The 20,358-nt window shown below is 33.6% G+C and overlaps 1 protein-coding gene across 3 annotated transcripts in view; it reads left to right on the top strand.

Moving 5' to 3' along the window:
• Positions 1 to 20,358, top strand: part of C3G (C3G guanyl-nucleotide exchange factor) — a 196,182-nt gene that overhangs the window by 152,056 nt on the left and 23,768 nt on the right. For all 3 annotated transcript variants that reach the window (XM_085809356.1, XM_085809354.1, XM_085809355.1), the window contains 2 exons: positions 9,419 to 9,686; positions 13,659 to 13,753. In XM_085809356.1, coding sequence (XP_085665482.1) covers positions 9,419 to 9,686; positions 13,659 to 13,753 — 363 coding nt within the window. The remainder of the gene's footprint in view (positions 1 to 9,418; positions 9,687 to 13,658; positions 13,754 to 20,358) is intronic.

The raw sequence follows: 20,358 nt of genomic DNA, 5'->3' as shown, positions 1-20,358 counted from the left end.
GAAAATGCAGTTTACATTAAAATTTTTCCAATATCGATATAACCTGCTAATTGCATTAAAATTAGCTAACTACAGAACACAAGAAATGTAGTAAGACTAGAATTCTCTTATTGCGGGTGTCGAGTTTAGTACTGTATGCGAATACAATTTTTGAATTGGTTACGTCTAGTTTAACCTTGCTAATACCTGAATGATAAACACTTGCCGATAGTTTGATTTAGGTTCGAACATAGGTGAATGGAATGACTGCATCATAGGTGTTTTGTGCAAAGTCAGTTTTGCTTAGAAAGCCCTTCACGATGGCAGCCCCTGGTATGTTTGCAATAAGTAGCTCTCCTATGTTCTGCAATATCCAAATAGTCTAAACTATTTTTTATTGAAAATGCATAAATTACGCATTTTGTTTTGTAAAGAAAAAGTATCTTGTTGAATTTTAGTTTCTTAGAGAAAAGAAGTTAAAAAAGATTATATATTTATTTCTAACTGAGCCAGCCAGCCATATGAACAAAACTTAATTTTGCTTCTTTTAGTTGAAGTAGAAATATATTGTGCATTTTGGTAAATAAAAAGGGTTTTACACTTCAGTTTTCCCTTAGAATGTCTGTTTTGTATTTTGTTTTGCATAAATTAAAATCTTTATTTTTTTGGCTGCAAACCTAGATGGGAAAAACATTCTCTGTATAAAAAAATAGCAGTCACACATGTATGTAATAATAAATAAATATGAGCCTATAGGAAGCAAACCTGTTGCCAAGACTTTCTTAAATATTCAGATAGATTGTGATCATATTATCCCGGGTATTCATTGAAAATTAGTTGAATTTTTGTTGCTTACCTCTACTTCAGTGCATGTTTTATATAATTTCTAATATTCGCACTTTGATCATGTGTATTCTTGAACACATCAATATTCTTGAGAATAACCTAACTGAAAGAAGAGGAATCTAATCATGATCAGTTCTACACAATTTTATTTTAAAATTCATTATCATTTGCATTTTTTTTAGTGCAAACATAATTTTTTTCTTTTCATATTTCAAAACTTTCACCATTTACACCCATTAAAAATACTCTGCATATTATTATACTGAAAAATGAAATTTAAGAATGTATAGAATTCTTGGAAATCTTAATTCATTATATCGAAAACCAAATTATAAATATAAATATTTATAAAACTTTGTTTCTGCATTAGGTAACTACACTGAAAGTAATACTGATAGAAAATGCTTAGTAAAACTATGCATGGCCTCTATTTAACTATAATATTTTGGAAAAAAATATTTTCAATTTTCCGACTGCACATTCAAAATTTATATTCAATAAAACACATCAAGAGCGTTGGCCCATCAGCGAACGAGCAATAAAGTCTCTGAATACTGATAATTCGGATGAGAATTCAAGTTTCGGTGAACGAGTCCACTGCATAGGTGTTTTCTTTGTTTTCCACATGTGCAACGTGTATATGAGACAGTTTCCCTCCGAAATTCGTCCACAAAGACATCCCTACCCTTAGGCAGGTAACCTTCGAGTGCTTTGCCATAGTCAAATTGAATAAAATTAAAAATAAGTAAGCATCATGAGCTTTAGACTAGAGTCTCTGTTTAATTCTTTCTATATATATATAGAAAGAGAAAGAATTAAAGCTATAGAGATTAATAAAACCATAAGAATCAATCTGTCAAAATCCGATGTCTTTTTTCCATTAATGCTCTTATAATTTTTCAGTGCAGGAATTTCTAAGAGCACCTGTTTATTTGCTCTTAGGCCCCCCCCAATAAGTAGTGGAATAGTAAAATATACTGATATTTTCTTAGCTTTTAAAGAAAACAATATCATTATGGCACAATTAATAAACTCGCGGCTTTCCTTACTCATGGCTATACACAAAAGCGGAAAATTGCATGACAAAAATTTAGATGTCTGTAATTATGATTAGCAAATAAACAAGTTTTTTTTACTTCATGTTTAGTTAATTAGTTCTGTCATTATATCAAGTAAATTGTGAAATATTATTTATATCCGTAGCTTCAAATAAACTCTGGATCAAAAATACCCGAAGTTGCAAATAAAATAAAAGAAATTTTCTAAGTTAACAAGATATTTTACTTTTTATTTTATTAAAAAATGTAAACTCTATTGGGAACTGTCGAAAATCATATTGTTTTAGTGATAGAAACACAAAAATATTTTGATATTACTGCTATATGCACATTGATTTCCGTAAAATTTAAATATATATATGTATGTATATATATATATATATAAACACGCACCCACACATTATATATATATATATGTAATAATAAAAGCAAAGGAAATGACGGAACACTGTAGATGCGTGCTTAGATCCATATTGAAGAATTTTGATTGCGTAGTATTTAAAGAACTTGGCAGTCGAGGCAGTTTTAATTCCATTTTTATTTCCAATTGATATTTGTGGCCACAATCACTTGGCATTCTAGTCGTGCCTTTCCACAGAAGATTTACATTTTTGATATTGTTGAGATAGAAAGCAAGCCAGCGAAATTACATCTTAGCAGAGTAGAGGGCAAAAGCTGAAGTGCGTAGTTATGAAAGATGGAGGCACGCGAAGAGAAACGTTTTGGTTTACAATTATTATGTCATCAGAGCTGCGCGGGCCATAGAGTGATCTAGAAATGACACAATGCAGAGAAGTTATTACGATTTTAGAATAGAGAGGAAGAATTAATGTTTTTAGTTATATTATAATTCTGATTCATATAATTTTATCTTACACAGACGCAATGCAGTGAAGTTATTACGATTTTAGAATAGAGAGGAAGAATTAATGTTTTTAGTTATATTATAATTCTGATTCATATAATTTTATCTTACATAGACGCAATGCAGAGAAGTTATTACGATTTTAGAATAGAGAGGAAGAATTAATGTTTTTAGTTATATTATAATATATATATATATATTTATATATGTATAAACACGCACCCACACATGTATACAAACATAAAAATGGAAGTTTATGAACGGAAATATATTAAACATTTACATTTTTTCTTTTAAAGTCATGATTTTCAATTTCCCTCAAAATTTTCATTTGATAACAAAATCCATAGCATAAAGCGAACAGTTACTGTTACAAGGTCAGATCGCTTTCGAAGCATTCTACTTCTTGAAAACACCCGAAGGGCAAAGTTATGACAGTGATTTTAGACACTAATTTTAGAGCTGACATTAATTAGTTCATCTGGATGATTTTCCGCAGGTGTAGGGGGTAAAGAAAAACTGCTTAACGCTTTCGGTGGATACAGTGACAGAAAACTTCCACGCTTTTGAAGCACTTTGTTGACAAAGCTGCTGACGCTTTACAAAACAGTACCTTATCTCTTTCAAAACGTTCAGAGGGTTAAAATTGTTTCTACAGCCTCAGAAAATTGCTTTGTATTCTTGGTTTTTGGCTTCTGGAAGCTTTTTTGCATAAATTATTATATGATTTTAATATGCATTTTGCTGCAGTTAACTTTTAAGTAATTATTATTGATGTGGATATATGATAACAAAATTGTAATTAAAAGGGTATTGTGTTGTCTATTACATTTTAAGATGTTTATATGTTTACTAAGTTATGTTCATTTTTGTTTATATATGCTGGTTTATTATTTGTATTGTAATGTACTATTTGTCCATTTATACTAATTTTTTCTATCAAGGCAATGAACTCATGTTACTTTGTGATGAGTTAAGTTGTAATTTGTTTATCAATACAAAAAATGTAGAAGTTTAGAATCATACAGCTGAAAATGAAATGTGAAAATAGAAAAAAAAAATATTTAAATAAAGACTTTAAGGATAAATGGGACAAGAAAATGCCACAATTAAAAAAAATGGCCCAATATTTTTTTACCCTATTGGTGGTCAGTGTGTTAAGGATTTTAGAAGCAACATCCTTTTTGGAAATCTTAGTTGCTTTTAAGCATTTATCTTGATGTAACTTAGAATTTAAATATCAATATAAGCAAAAAGAAAATAGCTAATTCTAATACATATATTTTTAAAATGCTGTCTGTTATACTGCTGTTTTTAAAGTGTATGTCCCAACCCACAGCAGTGAATTTAAAGCTTTCTGTTATCATGTAATTAATTGTATTTATGAGTAATTATTAACTCATTAGTATATCCAAGGAAGTTGTTGACAGTTGTATTTGGTTCCAATGGAATTTTCTGAAGTCGATTCAGTCATAATTAATCTCCTACTTCAATAGTGATTTAATCTAAGCAAAAAGTTTCAATTTTAATATAGGCAAAAGGGTTAATAGCTAATGTGAATAAATGTATTTTTAAAATGCTGTCTGTTATATCTGTAGTTTTTAGAATATATGTCCCAGCCGGCAATGAATTTGAAGTTTTCTTTTGTCATGTAATTGTTTATATTTATCAGTTTATTAGTATTATACAAGGGGATAGTCGACTTAGAATTATATTTGGCTCCAGTGGTTTCTTCATAGTCAATTCGGTCAAATCTCAGTCCAATGAAAATAATAGAAAAAATGAAGTAAATAAAATTACTGCATAGGTACAGAGTTTATTTACAGCTGAAAACATTGTTCTTAATTGCTTCACGTAGAAACTTGACTGTTGTTAAGATATGGAATTTGGTTTGTTGTGGCTGTATTTTAATTTGCTGTTGTGTCTGCACTTTTAATTTGTTGCGCTCACTTTTTCATAAATATTGTTAATTTCATCTGAACTTTTTTCTTTTTCATCATAAATTTCATGATAGAGACATAAAACTTCCTTTACTATTTTTTTACTCTTGTAATTCTCTCAAAGTTTGGATCCATGGCTTGCAAGCAACTTAACAAGAACTTGATTTAGCCCTGTAAAGCATTCAGATAAATGCTTTGTAGTAAATTTTTTATCTGGTTCAATTTCTTTATCTTCCTTCTCTGTTTCTCTTATTTCTTATTTTATTCTTTTTTGTTCTAATTCATTCAACTCTTGAGTTATTAGTTCACTTAGTATAGCAATACAGAGGCTGTTCGCATCTTTTTTAGACTATTTTGCTTTGCTGTACAAAAATCTTCTACTTGGAATTTTTTTAACTGCAACTATATTTTTGAAAGTAAAAATTATGGTTTGCTACTTGACAGTTTTATTTTCATGTAAAATGTCGCTTTTAAAGAAGCAATAGATTGAAGGCTATGTTTGTGTTCTTTCAAGAGAAAATTATTCATATCTAGTTATTAAAAAAACGTTGTGAAAGCCTTGTTTTTGATATTTAAAGCTACAATAGGTAATGTTGTTAAAAACAAAGGTCAAAATTTAGCTTTAAGTGAAAAAACTGTTCCAGATATGTATCCAAAGGAAAACGAAATGTTTCAAATGTTACAAAAGTTAAGGTCTTTAATGTTAAGAGAAAATCCATTAATTCAACGGACAGTTGCAAAATCATTAAAATCTTCAGTGTCAATGGTAAACAAAGTGATTAATGCTGATTTGAATCTTGAAAAGGTGAGAAAACATAATGTGACTTGTCTTTCTCCACAACATATCGCCAAACGCTGAATGTGTGACAAAATTCTTTATGAGAAACATTTATCTGGACAAAAATGGAAAAATGCTTTTACAATAGGAGAATCTTGGCTCTATTTAAAAGACTGCCATAAAAAGAGCTCCATTCATTATCATTAAAGAGGGAAAACAAATCTTAAAACATGGTTCAAGGAATTTGAAAAAAAAAAAAAAAAAAAAAAAACTTTTTGTAGGGGATTTAGAATTGTTGCTGTTTTTTCATATAACAGCAAATTAAAAATAAAGGAAGTAGAGAAAAATGTTAAGATCAGCTTCACATATTATCAAAAACATATTTTATACCCAATTTTCAAATATGAAATACCCTCTTTTTACACGCAGTGTGATTAATCAGTAGAACTGCATCAAGACAAAGCAAGCAGCGACATGGCAAAATCTGTTAATTTTCTGGACGAAGTAGAACAAGAAATGGGTATTAAGCCATACCTTTCACTCGTATTCCTATTAAAATCCCTGATCTATCACCAATGTTTTTTACACTTTTGAACTTTTAAAAAGCGAGTTCTCAAAACATTGACCTGCAAACTTTTCAGACTTTGGAAAGCTGTTTGAGAGCAATAGGATAAAATACCTCTTCTGATTTTACAAAAAGCTTTGTCTTGGACATAACAGTGTAAAAAGATAGTGAAGAATAAAGGTTATCAAGTAGAACATTTAAAAAATAAAAATTTTAAGTAAAATATTTCTGTATTCCTTTCTTGAACATAACAATAACACTTTTACAAGCAGTAGCTAGACTTTTAATGAACTTCAAAATATTAAATTGTTTTCAGAAGTCACATAGCAAAAGCTATGTTAGTTACTACAATAGCCTGGGCAAATGAAGCACACAGGTAATTTGCCTGAAGTATAGTAATGCAGCCTTGATACATAGGCTGGATTATGCAGTTATGTTTGGGCACTAGTAAACAATATTCACATTGAGATTTATATCTGCTAAATGTAAATGATGGCCTGGTGCATTATCAGGAGTAATAAAATTTCGAGAGGAATGCCTTTTTCCAGGTAATACTCTCATGTTTAATATTCAAATAGAGGGTGTGTTATCCATGATTTGGCATAGGAGAAAAAATAAATTAGCTCAGTGTATGCTTATAAATGCCTTTGGATTTTTTGCATGATGAATTAGGAATGGCTTTAATTTAAAACCTACAATATTACAATTAAGCAGAAGAGTTAATTGATCCTTTTAAGTTTTAAACCATGGCATATGCTTTACTTTTCGATCAGTGTAGGGTCTAGCAGACATTCATTTCCAGAACAAATCAAGTTCATCAACAATGAAAATTTGTTCAGGTTTGTAACTATCATTAACAATTACACCATCAAGTTCTAGATTGGTGCTTCTTTCTGTATTTGAATTAGCCACATTGCATATTACATGAATATTATTCTGTTGAAATCTTTGAAGTGTGAGAAGTAACCTGTGCTGGCTATAAAATTTTAGCTGTAGTTGTCACCAGCATGATCTTATAAAGACTTGAATAAATCCCATGCATTTGTGATTGGAAGTCAGGAATAATGGCACTCATTTTTGCAGTTGGTAAGTCAACGATGTATTTTATAAATTCTTTGTTTAGTAATGGTCATCATTTGCACTGAAGATATTAATTTACAGATTTACAAATTCTTTATCATCCTTCAAATTTATTGACAGTGTGGAATCATATCACATATCAGCTTCTTATTATGTGAAATCACATTTTCTCCTATCTTCTACTTTAATTTTCATGTGTACCTTAAATCATTTGCCTTTCTTTTTAAGCTTGTTGATTACTGCTGGTGTTGATTTTCTCTTTGGAGCCATTTTATAAATTAATTAATCACATAATTGTATAAATACAAAGGAAAACATTTGCTGCAAAAACTGACATACATATGCTGACTGAATGGCAAAGTGAGATAACAGCTGTGAGCAGTGCAGTAAAATGTGCTATTACAAAAGAGGTTTTACAATCAGTTAGGAGTAAGGCAAATAGGTTGTAAGTCAATGGCCACCTGTATATGTGTATATATAGTTCAATTATTAATTAATTATATGTAAATCCTATTTATTGATTGATATTAGCTATTTAATAAATCATGTAAAACCTATATGACACTTGATTTAATGGATGCGTGCTACATTAAAAAATAACTTGTCATTAAAGATTTAAAATTAAATAATGAATATTTAGTAAAATTGAGCAACATTAAAAACCATATTCAAAGTTAGTCAAGCTGTTGAACTGTTGGCTCTTGATAAACCAAAAATGTTCATATATTAAACCCTGAAGATTTTTTGCAATGAGCACATAAGCAAGACTTGCAATATTTGATATTTACAAATTTTAAAAAAGTTTGACTTATACGGATAACTGTTAGAATCTTTTCTTATCATGAAATAATTTTAAAAATGTAGTTTTTATAGTTTTTGGTAAAGTTCAGAATTGTGACATTATTAATATGATTTGAAATTGATGCTGAGGAACATTAATGGATTCGATCAATTATATAATGTGGTTGATAAATTTTTATCTGCAAATATTGCCCATTTAACAAAAGTTTGTTTTATGCCGTTTTGCTCTTATAAATGGCATACTTTAATAACAATTTTATTTTAACAGATGTATGCAGCAATAGCAAAAATATCATTCAGCATTTTTGGCCTCGTGTAGTCTTCAGCAGGCCAAAATTCTGATGCCAAGTGTCTCCCTAAATTCCGAAGGCTTTGTCATCTGTTAATTCTGTTGCTCGGTAAAAATTTGCCTACCCTATATTCTGCCACTCTGAGTGATTGCACCAGTCCTGGGCATAACTAAATAACAAATCAATTATTGTCAGTTCAAGCAGCACTAAATATAGTTTGTGGCCTATTTTTGGATTTACAAAATGTCTTTGTTGCATATGATTTTATGATTTGTCAATTATAAAGTTGAAACAAAATTTTCTAAAAATGTCTGTTTCATGTTGACATCTGTGTACATGTATTCACAGGCATTAAAAACTATTGATCATAGCAAAAACATCTAATGTAGTGCAGGGAATCCTAACCTTATTTTGGCTGACAGCACACTAAACTAAATGCTTGGGATGTTGTGACATGACTATTTGAATTGTTGTATGTCATGAATGTGGTTTTATTGTTTACAGGTTAAAACACACGTCATCTTCAAAATTCTCCAGCATCTCTGTTTTCATGTCATTATTTTTCTTTTCGAAAATTTTACTTCACGTGATGTAATAATACTGTAGGCAGGAGCAAAATTTGTATTGTACTAGTTGCAATGCTAGGATATTGGTATCACTTCAGATAATGTGAGTTCAGATAGTGTTTGAAATTTTGCTTTTGCAATAAAATTGCTGAGTAATTTTTTAAACTTTGAAAATAAAAATTGCTACTGTAATAAAAGACTGCTCATTATGGAAACAAACGTAAACTGCACACTAAATATTATTACAAGTAGTGTCAAGTTTGTGTGCACCGTCTCTAAATTAAGTAATGGCTTCATACTAAATATGCAGTAGCATTTTTTATAGAGAATTTCTGAATAAAATAAAATGCAAATATAAATTTTAAAATTATTTTCAGTGCACCTCATGGAACTCTGCAACACAGTTGTAAGACTGAATGTTTGTTGAATGTTTTTGCAACTAAAAATTTTATTTTACATCCTGTTATGAGATATTAGATTTTTCTGTTGCTGAGAAAATTTATTGAGCTTCCTGAAATGGAGGGAGCTCTGTCTCCCGATGCTTTATTTGAGCATTTTAGAAAATTTGGGTTTTTAGTGTTTTGTCATTTTATTTATTTATTTTTTCCTGTATGAAATAATTGAATTTCACAATTTTCTTTTCCTTCTAGTTTGACAGATGTTCATGAAAACGTATTGAAGATCTTAATGGATTTTATATGCCAGCTCGTAAGTCGTGGTGACTTACTTTTAGCAAGAGCATTAAGGAAAAAAGTTGTAGAGAAATGTTATCTTAAGCAAAGAAGTGTTCTAAATATGCCTGTGCTTTTGCCTTCAATGGCTGTCACAACTCACAAAGCATCCTTATTAGATTTCAAATCTGAGAATATAGCAGAACAAATGACTGTATTAGATGCTGATCTTTTTCAAAAAATTGAAGTGAGTAACTTTCTTTGGTTTATGACTTTTCTTATTTTTCAAATAATTGCTTTATTATAATTAGGGATACTGTTACACTACTAAATGCTTCTAAATATATATGAAATTTACCTGAGAAGTAACCGTACATTGCTATTTCCTTGAAATAGTTTTGAGGGTGACTGTCATTAATGCCTTTTCTTCAAGAAATGAGGGATTTTTTCACTTTTTGAATGTTTCACGGTCAATTGTGGTGAACAGCGCATAAAATTTTTGTGACCAGATCATTTGGGCGATATGACAGGCTTCTCATTAATTAAACTGTAATTAGCCCATAACATCTAATTACAGTATTTTATAGGGTAGTTGCCACTATCAACTTTACCATGCTTTTGGAAATGCTGCAAGGTACTGAAAGGTGAATTATGAACATTTTCACAAATTCACGATAGAGGACATTTTGTGCAGCTTCTGGGGAATTTTACATGTAGAACTAGCAGATTTCCCTACCTTCATTAAAGTTTTCCTCTCTCTGCTCCTGATTTGCATTTGATGGCAAGTTAACTTTATGTCTATAATGTGGCATTAATTTTTGCATTTATAAAAATCTGTGTAGCAGTTATGCTGGTTATCCTGAGTAGAGTTGAATGAGTGTTTTATGATCTTCTGCTGTGTTTTTTATAACAAACTGATTAGCAAAATATTTGAATTCATCAAAAGAATGATTTACTTGTATATTTTAATACTGTAGTGTTCATATGCAGGTGATTTTAGAAGAATTTTGAGCCAGAAGGAGCTAGATCCTGTAAAACTGCACAAACAGTTATTTTTCTTTTCTTCTTATACTTTTTTGTATTTCATGCTTTTTGAACTCTTTCTTCAGTAATGAAAAGTATTCAAAATGTAGTATCCTTTATGTTTAAACCAACAAATAAATCAGATTCACTAAAGGTGATTGAATTACGGCAAAGCCTCGAGGGCTCTCTGCCTAAGGGGAGGGGTGCCTTCGTGGAGGACTTTCTAAGGGAAACTGGCTCATATACATGTTACACATGGGGAAAACCACGAAAAGACCCATGCAGCCAGCCTGTTTGTGGAATTTGAACCTCGGACCGAACTACCAGTGTTCAGCGACTTTACCGCTCGGCCGCTGGTGGGCCCAGATTTGCTAAAAATGTTGTGCCAAAATCTGTTTGCTTAAATTTAATTGTAGCAATTTTCATTAAATTAATTTGTTACTCTGTTATGTTACTTAATCTTCATTTTGCACAAAAAAATTGTAAATGCATTCCCTGAACAACCTGTAAAAAGCAATAACATAAATGTTCATAAATAGTTTCTTGGGATAGCCATTTAAGAGAAGTCACCTTAAAATACCTGCTGAATGTGAATCATCCAGTTTTATAAAAATATTTTTGCTGCTTCTCTTTGTTTTCCAGAAATCTTGCTAGGAATAACATTATATTCACATGAATAGAAGGAAAATTTGTAATTACATTTTGATCACTCTCCTTTGGTGTCTGAAACTTTTTAGACCGCAAATTAGCAAATCAACATTCAAATTAAACTAGAAGAAATGATTAATCTTTCATAGATTTACTTGTTATTATAATTTAGGGTCTGGTAATATATTATTTCCTTTTGGTAAAATATAAAAATACTTTGCAAAACAGTTCAAAACAATTAAGCTTACTAATGCAACTGAAAAAAAAATTCATTAAAATAAAATGAACTCCAGGAGTTGACATAAAACATGCATTATTGTAGGTTTGAAGATTAAGTAGAACCTCTTTCTTCCTCAGCAAATTTGAAAAAAATGAGATCCAGGGAAACGTGTGTATATGTGAATCCTGAAGCTTTGAGAAATTTGTATTTTAACTGCTTTGTCCCAGTTTCTGTTTTTAATTTTGCATTTTCGTTAGCTAATAAATTTGGTGTGAACTTTTGTCACCTTTAAACAAGCATTCTGTTACCATTATCATTATTATTCTTTAAATTATTACTTTATTTGTAAACCCCTTGAAATAATAGTATTATAAAAATCATGATTTGAAACAGTCTGTAAGTAAACTGCATTTTGATATACTGTCTTCTACATAATAGAGTTTCATCTTTAGTACAGTGTATATTGTGTGTTATTCTTTAACACAGGTTTTAAATTTAGAAATGGCCCATTAAGCATTAACACTATTTATGAGTAAGTGATGTATGGGAATATGGGAAATTTTTTTGTTTACTTCTAAAAAATCAAGGACTTGAACCTGACTTAGAATTTTGAAATACAATTATTCAAAATTTCGATTTCGATTTTCCTGGAGAATATGTTTTATGCAAAAATATAATTCATAGTATTTTTTTAGTCTGCATGCTTTTTTAGAAAGTCTGTGTCAGAAAACAGTGTCATGTTCTTGTGAGACATGCAAATAGGAAGTTAAATGGTATTCTTTGTTTTGCTAGAATTAAAGTGGGACCTTTCCTTTTTTGTGCACATAATAATGTTTGATGAAATATAAAGTTCATTTGGAATTACTGAACTGAGTAAATATTGCCCATATTCTGATCTGAAAAATCTAAATTCAATACCTATTGTTTTGTCAGCTGTTTAGACATGTATGTTTAAATACTCTGTTATGCAGATTAAAGGCCAAATATATTACAATTGCGAAGTCAATGTATTAAAATTTGTGATAAATGAATGTTGAATAAAAAAGATATGAGATAAAACTCATTGAATACTGCAGAAATGTTCTGAAGTTCAGGGTTGATATTGTTATTTTTTAATATTATGTTAAGTTTGCATTAGTTGCCTATTGTTTCGAATATATATGTGCATGTATATATGTAGATGTTCGAAATGACAAGCAGTTTCTAAATATCATCAGTAAAAAGTACTAAATATTTTGATAAAAATATTCACTCTCCGAATGCATGCAGATTTTTTTAGGTGTCTTAATTTAGAATTTGTAAAATTCAATTCAGTTATTGTCTTGTTTTCCTTACAATTCTAATATATGCAATGCATTTCTGTTATAATAAATTAGAAAGCATTTTATATTTATATTTGATCACAGTCTTCGTATTATAGTTCTAGATTTCCTGGTTGCTCTTTCTTTTCAAAGACTTCTTCATATATATCTTACAAGATAAATTATGTTGAATTTGTTAATTTGAATTTTTTGAAGGTATGTGCAATTGGAATTTGATTCATGTATGCACATGTACTTGGCATGTTTCAGCAAGTGATTACAAAAATAAATAAAAATGTGATAGTGGTTGAAAATTTTCAGTTCTCATTTATATCCAAAGAAAGTTAAGATAGATATTTGCATTATGGGCAGCTTGTCCTGTTGTGTTTTGTTTGGGGGAGGGAAGCATTTTATGTACTATATCATAAATTTAAATGTTTAGTACACCTCAAATATTTTTGCAGCATATCTGAAAGTAATGTAGTACAATATTCTAATTTACGCATCTACAGTAATATACTTCTATAAAAGTACTTTTAAAGATGTTATATATTTTCTTACATTATGTAACCATTATGCACATTTTTTAAGACCTTTAAGGTAACCTTATCTAGGATTTTGTTGAATGAGGTTGCAGTCTGTCTTATTTTTGATATTATGAAATGGGTGCAAGTTATATAATGCTATTTGGTCATATTTATACATTGAAGTTATAGTGACTTGCATTATGGCAAAAATATGTCTCATATTTAGCCTCAGACTTTAAGGGCATTTTTGGTCCTACAGCATAAATATAAGGTTTCTAATGAACAATTGCCAAATATGGTTTTGTTGAAAATTTTGATGCTAAAAGCAGTTAGTGATTGTAATCAACTGATTGTATCCATGATTGCTTGCTCCGTGTCCTTTTTTCCATATTCTACAAAGTAATTGAATTTATGATGAAAAGTATTAGCATAAAATTTTAATTATCCAAGTTTAATTTTTTTGTCTTTGAAAGATAATTAAACTGTTTTATTATTTTCAGATTCCTGAAGTACTTCTGTGGGCTAAGGAACAAAAAGAAGATCTTAGTCCAAATCTTACTACATTCACAGAGCATTTCAATAAAATGTCATATTGGTAAGTTAAGCTGCGTAACACGGTTTTTGTTTTAGAGAAACAGTGTATGAAATTCATATTTATTTTTTAAATTTCACTTTCTCAATCTGCGAGATGCTATGGAATCACAGTGGGTAAAAAAGTGTGATCACTTCATTATGAGTTGATCTTCTGCCCATGTTTATCCTACTCATTTAGTTCATTATTTGAAGCCTGTGACAGAAATGTTGCAACTTTTTTGTGAACGTTAAAGAATCTTGCGGAATTCTTTTTATCACAAATTTATCAAAGCAAGTGTAGAAAAATGAAAGCAGCTGATAAGAGTTTTGTTCTTCTAAGGCCTATTTTGGGATATATGCTGGGGGAATCTTATTACGTTAAAGCATGTCAGGCTACTTGTCCTTACAGAGATACCTTTGTGAACAGTTTTCTGATGGAAATGACTCATGAATGAAGGAAGCTATGAAAATATGCTGCTAAAATATTCAGTTGATAAAAGCTGGACCTGGGACAAACTACTAGCAGTGAATGATTTTAGTCAAGTAGTCATTGGTTTGGCACATATATAATACTTTTAATCAGCCTTTCTGTATGAATGTTGTAGAAGAAAATGAGGAAGCTTAGAATTTAATTCAGAGAGTTAGCAAAGTGGATGGTGTTTTAATTTTGTAATGCTATAGAGAAGTTTAGTTGAAGAATATTTAATAGTGCATTTTGCTGCAAACAGAATAACCTAATGCCCCTCGGGCTCACTCTTGTGAGTACGGGTGTGGCAATCCCGAGGTACCCTAGCCCTTCAGGGGATCATCGTCTTGGTGAGATGGGTGTCACGATCCTGGAGCCCCAGTGATCTATCCTCTTTTCCGTCTCCTTTCCTCTTGGCTGGAATTTTTTCCTTCTGTTCTCCCTTGTGGTTTCTCTCTTCGGAGTTTGGGACTCATCACAAGAGACTAGAACAGCCCTTGTGTCTAGTTTTCGAGTTTTGAGAAAACTGCCCATGTGTTTGCCGTGCATGGAGACCTGTGTCGCTGGAAAGGAGGGTCCTGGTAGTTGAGGGGCGAGGTACTGTCCCCAGCACACTACTTTGGCCTCTGCTTCAGCTAAACAGGAGGCACCTTAGTCGTCCTCACGGGTGTCAATCGGTTGGTCACTAGTCCTTGTGTCAGTGGCTTGGGAATAAGCTCTCGGGAGTACCTGCTTTCGGGAAAGCCGACTGTGGGCCTTCAGTTTGTGTATAGGTCCGGCTAGCCCTAAACAAGAATCTGTGTTCCCTTGTTGGGCTACGTGGTGGGCGGGGCCGTCGGACCCGAATCTTTCCTCTCTTCGGTATGGCAAACTCTCATATTTATCTCATTAAAGTCTTCGAAGTTAGCCAAGTCGGTCAAAGAACTAGTCTTGAAAAATCTGCTAAAAAGGTTTGTACAGATGCAAATGCTAATAATCCTAACAATAGTCCCCGTTTCCTTGTTGTCTCTAGTCGTTCTGGCGAGCTGCAAAAGGTGTCTCCTTTTGTTATAAATAAATATATCCATTCTTGTATTGGTGAGCCCAGAAATATTAAGCGTCTCCGCTCTGGAGACTTGCTGATTGATACAACTTCGGCCACACAGTCTGCTTCCTTACTTCAAATAACTAAACTTGGTAAAGCAACTGTCACTGTAACAGGGAATAAGACATTGAATTTTTCTTGCAGCGTAATCTCGGAAGTCGACCTTCTGTCTGTTCCTGAAGAAGAGTTTGTTTCCGAGTTAGCTGATCAAAAGGTTTGTGCTGCAAAGCGGATCAAGATGCGTAAGGAAGGTCAGTTGATTAACACGAAACACGTCATCTTGACCTTCAAGTCGCCTGATCTGCCAAAGAATATCAAGGCTGGTTATCTTAATTGCCCCGTAAGACCGTATATTCCAAATCCTATGCGATGCTTCCAGTGCCAGTGTTTCGGCCATTCCAAGATGCCCTGCCGTGGGAACCTGACTTGCGCTAGATGTTCGTTGGTTGGCCACGATAGCAAAAATTGCACTGCTGCGGGGGCACTGTGTATAAACTGCAAATGCGACCATCCAGCATTTTCCCGATCATGCCCAAAATGGAAAACAGAAAAGGAAGTACAGACGTTAAAAGTCACTAAGAACATCTCGTATGCTGAAGCCAGAAAACTAGTTCAAAGCACACAGCACCAAGCAAGCAAATCATATGCCAGTGCATGTAGCATAACCACCCAAACCTCAGTAAGTACACAGACTGCACAAAATAAAATCTAGCAACCTGCAAGCAAGAAAAAGGAAAATCCAACACACGTTGTACAAAATAAAGAAATAGTTATTCAAAGGAAACTAAAAAATGTCCCTTGAAAATCAATTAACAAAAATAGAAGTCCCAACAGTTCTGTAGATGAAATAATTTCTGAATCTGAAAATTCAGATAGTATGGAATTGGAAGAGGGTCTGGAAGTTCCCGAACATCTGCTTCCGCGCAAAACTAAAAAGCAACACAGAATGAACATCAAACATAATGGCCACCCTCGTCTCATGGAACTGTCGCGGTTTCCACTGAAATTTCCTTGACATCAAAGCTATGATCAATGGTTATCATCCTGTGTGCTTGGCAGTACAGGAAACATATCTGAAACCAGATCAACAAGCAAAACTTCGGAGGTCTTCTTTTGTTAGGAAGGATTATCTTGCAGGTGAACGTGCCTGTGGAGGTGTACGTCTCCTCACCTCACTGAACTATCCCTCAAGTTCCTTTCCTTTGACCACATCTCTCCAGGTTTTCGCTGTACAAGTAAATTTTCATATTGTAGTTTCAGTCGTTTCTATTTGTTTGCCTCCTAATGAACACATTGATCATTGAGATTTAAATGACCTTGTAGTGCAGCTGCCTGAGCCTTTTATCATAATGCAATATTGTAATGGCCATAGTCCCTTGTGGGGAAGCAAACACACCAATTCATGAGGAAGACAAATTGAGCAGATAATGGAAGATCAGTGCCTTTGTCTTCTGAATAATGGGCAGGATTGAACCTACAAGGACATTCCATGCTCTTGATCTAGCCATCTGTTCACCATCTGTGTTGCCATTCTGCAATTTAAGTATTGGAAGTGATCTTTACAACAGTGATCATTATCTCATTCTTGTATCTTTTGCACAAAGAGGAGCACACTCCATGTCGAGACTCCTTCGGTAACTCGATAGGGCAGACTGGGAACTCTTCCTCTGCAGAGTTCACAGAGAAAATGGTAGAAGATGTGCTTATTGATGATGCAGTGGAAGCAGTCACAACTGCTATTACTCAGACAGCTATGCTCTCCATCTCTAGAACATCAGGAAAAATTCCAAAGTATTTGAAACCATGGTGGAGTCATGACTGTCATGAAGCACTGAAAAAACGGAAAAAAGCATGGGGAATTTTTTGCGGATACCCTACTCTGCGAAACCTTATAGTGTTTAAAAGAGCCAAAGCAAATGCTCAAAAAGTAAGAAGGCAGAGCCAGAGGGATTCCTGGATATCATATTGTATTATCAATAATATCTTCTATGCCTAGTAAGTGGGTTTGGGAAAGAGTTAGAAAAGCATGTGGAATATACAAAGACTACTCACTTTCCTTTTTGGAAAAAAGATGTCCGAGTGATTAGCTCCATAGAAATTGCGAATACTATTGGTGAGACATTTGCTGCCATTTCTTCCAGCAGAAACTATTCACCTGCATTTCTCTCTATCAAGCAGCACTCGAAAAGAAATCTCATCGCATTCAACTCTTCCAAATCTGAACCTTATAAGAGAGACTTTACTATGCTTGAATTAAGGAGAGCTTTGTTGCAGACACATAGGTCTTCTCAAGGTCGTGATGGCATGAATTATGAAATGCTGAAGCATCTGTCCTAAAAGCACTGCCTGCCCTTCTCTTTCTTTCCAGTAGAGTGTGGAAGGAGCATACTTTTCCCAGTGCATGGAGGAGAGCTGTTGTAATTCCTATTGCTAAGCCAGGGAAAGATAAAAGGAATCCCTCCAACTCTTGGGCAATTACCCTTACAAGTTGCGTATGCAAGCTGTTTGAAAAAATGGTAAACAGCCACCTAGTCTACTTCTTGGAAAAGAATAATATTATTTCGCCTTATCAAAGCAGTTTTTGAAAGGGGAAAACTACCATAGATAATATGCTCCTCTTAGAGACATCCATTCGAAAAGCTTTTGTAAAAAGAAGACACCTTGTCTCGGTATTTTTCGACATTGTGAAAGCTTATGATAAGGCATGGTGATATGGTATACTTTGGAATCTTTGCGAGAGTGGCTTGTGTGGCAACCTACCAATTTTCGTTCAGAATTTCTTGAACACTAGAACTTTTCAAGTAAGGATTGGCTCTGTTTAGTTTGATGTTTTTGAACAGGAAGAGGGTGTGCCTCAAGGCTGTGTGCTTAGTGTAACCCGTTCAGTTTTAAAAATAAACTCTGTATTAAAAGAACTTCCTCCTACCATCTTGGGATCTCTTTATGGTGATGATCTACAGATTAGCTGTCGAGGGGCAGACATGAGATACATAGAAAGGCAATTGCTGATGGCTCTGAATAAGATCCAGGAATGGTCAGACAAACAGGGGTTTACTTTTTTGAAACAAAAAACTTTGTGCGTGCACTTTTGTAGGAAGCGAGGTCTCCATCCTGAGCGTGAGTTATATCTGAATGGTACAAATACACTGACTGCCAATAAGTATTTGGACACCTATGCAAATGACAATATCTGCAGTCCTAAGGTACGTCGCGGACTCCGCCGGTATATATCATGTAGGAAACAGCATCGGCTTTAGTTGCATGCAAGATGCCTTGCAGTTCGGAGCTCTCTGATTTCGAGAAAGGTATAATTATCGGGTATCACAAATGTGGCCGATTCTTAAGGGTCATATCTAGCGATCTGAAGTACCCAAAATCGACAGTGGCCTATGTGATTAAGAAGTGGAAGGTGAGCGGTGATTGTCGGAATGTGCCCCGAGTCGGCAGACCAACGAAACTGGGAGATAGAGACCGACGAGGGCTGTCCAGAGAAATTCGGAAGAACCGCACCCAACCGATGGCCCTCATCTGCGAGGAGTTTCAACGGGCATCCGGGAGTATTGTTTCAATGAATACCATCTGCAAGGAAGCACATCTGCTTGGTTTTCATGGTCGTGCTGCTGCCCATTAGCCTTTGATCACAAAGTCCAACCGCGCTGCTCGGTTAATGTGGTGCAAAGCACATCGAAATTGGACCGTAGATCAGTGGAAATGGGTTCTTTGGAGTGACGAATCAAGGTTCATCCTTTACTGTTTGGATGGCAGGTTCTGGATCTGGCGTCTACCTGGAGAACGTCTCCTGCCAGACTGCATTGTGCCAACAGTCAAGTTCGGCAGAGGTGGAATTATGGTCTGGGGGTGTTTCTCCTAGTATGGGCTGGAACCCTTGGTCCCCATTCATGGTAAGCTCAACTCCGATGCCTACTGCACTACGTTGTGGCAGTTTTACGGGTTGGACCCCTGTTACTTTCATGACGACAATGCCAGTTGTCATGTTTCAACGTTAACCAAAGCTTGGTATGGTGCCAATAGAGTTCATTGAATGGACTGGCCTGCCCAGAGTCCAGACTTGAACCCTATCGAGAACTTCTGGGACGAGTTGCATCGGCGAATTCAGGGGTGCACTACCCGTGCAAAATCGGTGATGGAACTTCTATGTCTTCTCCAAGCCGAGTGGAAGAAAATACCACTAGCTGTCATACAAAGACTTGTGGAAAGTATGCCCCGGAGGGTCCACGCTGTAATTACCTCTCATGGAGGCTCTACCAAGTATTGATTTTGAATAAAATTAGTTTTTCTTTTCTATCACAGGTGTCCAAATACTTATTGGTAGTCAGTGTATTCCATTAGTGCCGGAGGTAAAATTTTTAGGAGTGACGTTCGACCGAAAATTGACTTTCCTTTCTCATGTTTTAAACCCGAGAAAGAAGTATAGGGTGGCCCAGAAGTCACTTTACATTTTGAAAATTAAATAACTTTTTCTTAAATGACTGTATTTAATTAATTCTTTTTTATTTTTTGCTTATTCACATGTCTATTCAAATGGAAATGAGTTTCATCTCCCATGATCAACTTGTGAATAAACTCATTGTCATTTCTTGCAGTTCTCTGAAACCTGACAGCATAATTTACTCGTTTCTGAAAGTCTGCTGGTTTTAAAGATTGCACTAATTGAACCTTGAAAACACGTCACTAAGTTCCTTATTGCAGGCCTACTAGGGGGATGTCGAACATTAAAATGGCGCATATCTTTGCGTTGCAACAATTGACCGTCCATTTTCAAAGTAAAATTCAATTATCTTCACTCGTTGTTCTGTTGTAAACTTATCCATGCCAAAAATTTCCAGGGATTATATTTTTTAATTCTGAAAAGAGAAAAAGAAATATATTAATAGAAAAAAAGTTATTTAATTTTCAAAATGTAAAGTGACTTCTGGGCCACCCTTTATTTAAAAACACTAAATATTTTAAAAGTGTTGGCGAACACCTCCTGGAATGCAGAGCATTGCTCTATGCTTCGCATTTACAGAGCGCTTGTTTGCTCTAGACTGGACTATGGCTCAGTTGTTTATTGATC

This window comes from Stegodyphus dumicola, chromosome X2 (genome assembly GCF_044657685.1).
Source record: "Stegodyphus dumicola isolate Sdum_Otavi_A_Nest chromosome X2, ASM4465768v1".
NCBI classification, from domain to species: domain Eukaryota; kingdom Metazoa; phylum Arthropoda; class Arachnida; order Araneae; family Eresidae; genus Stegodyphus; species Stegodyphus dumicola.
Note: the sequence above shows the minus strand (reverse complement) of the source record. Positions and strands in the feature narration are given on the sequence as shown.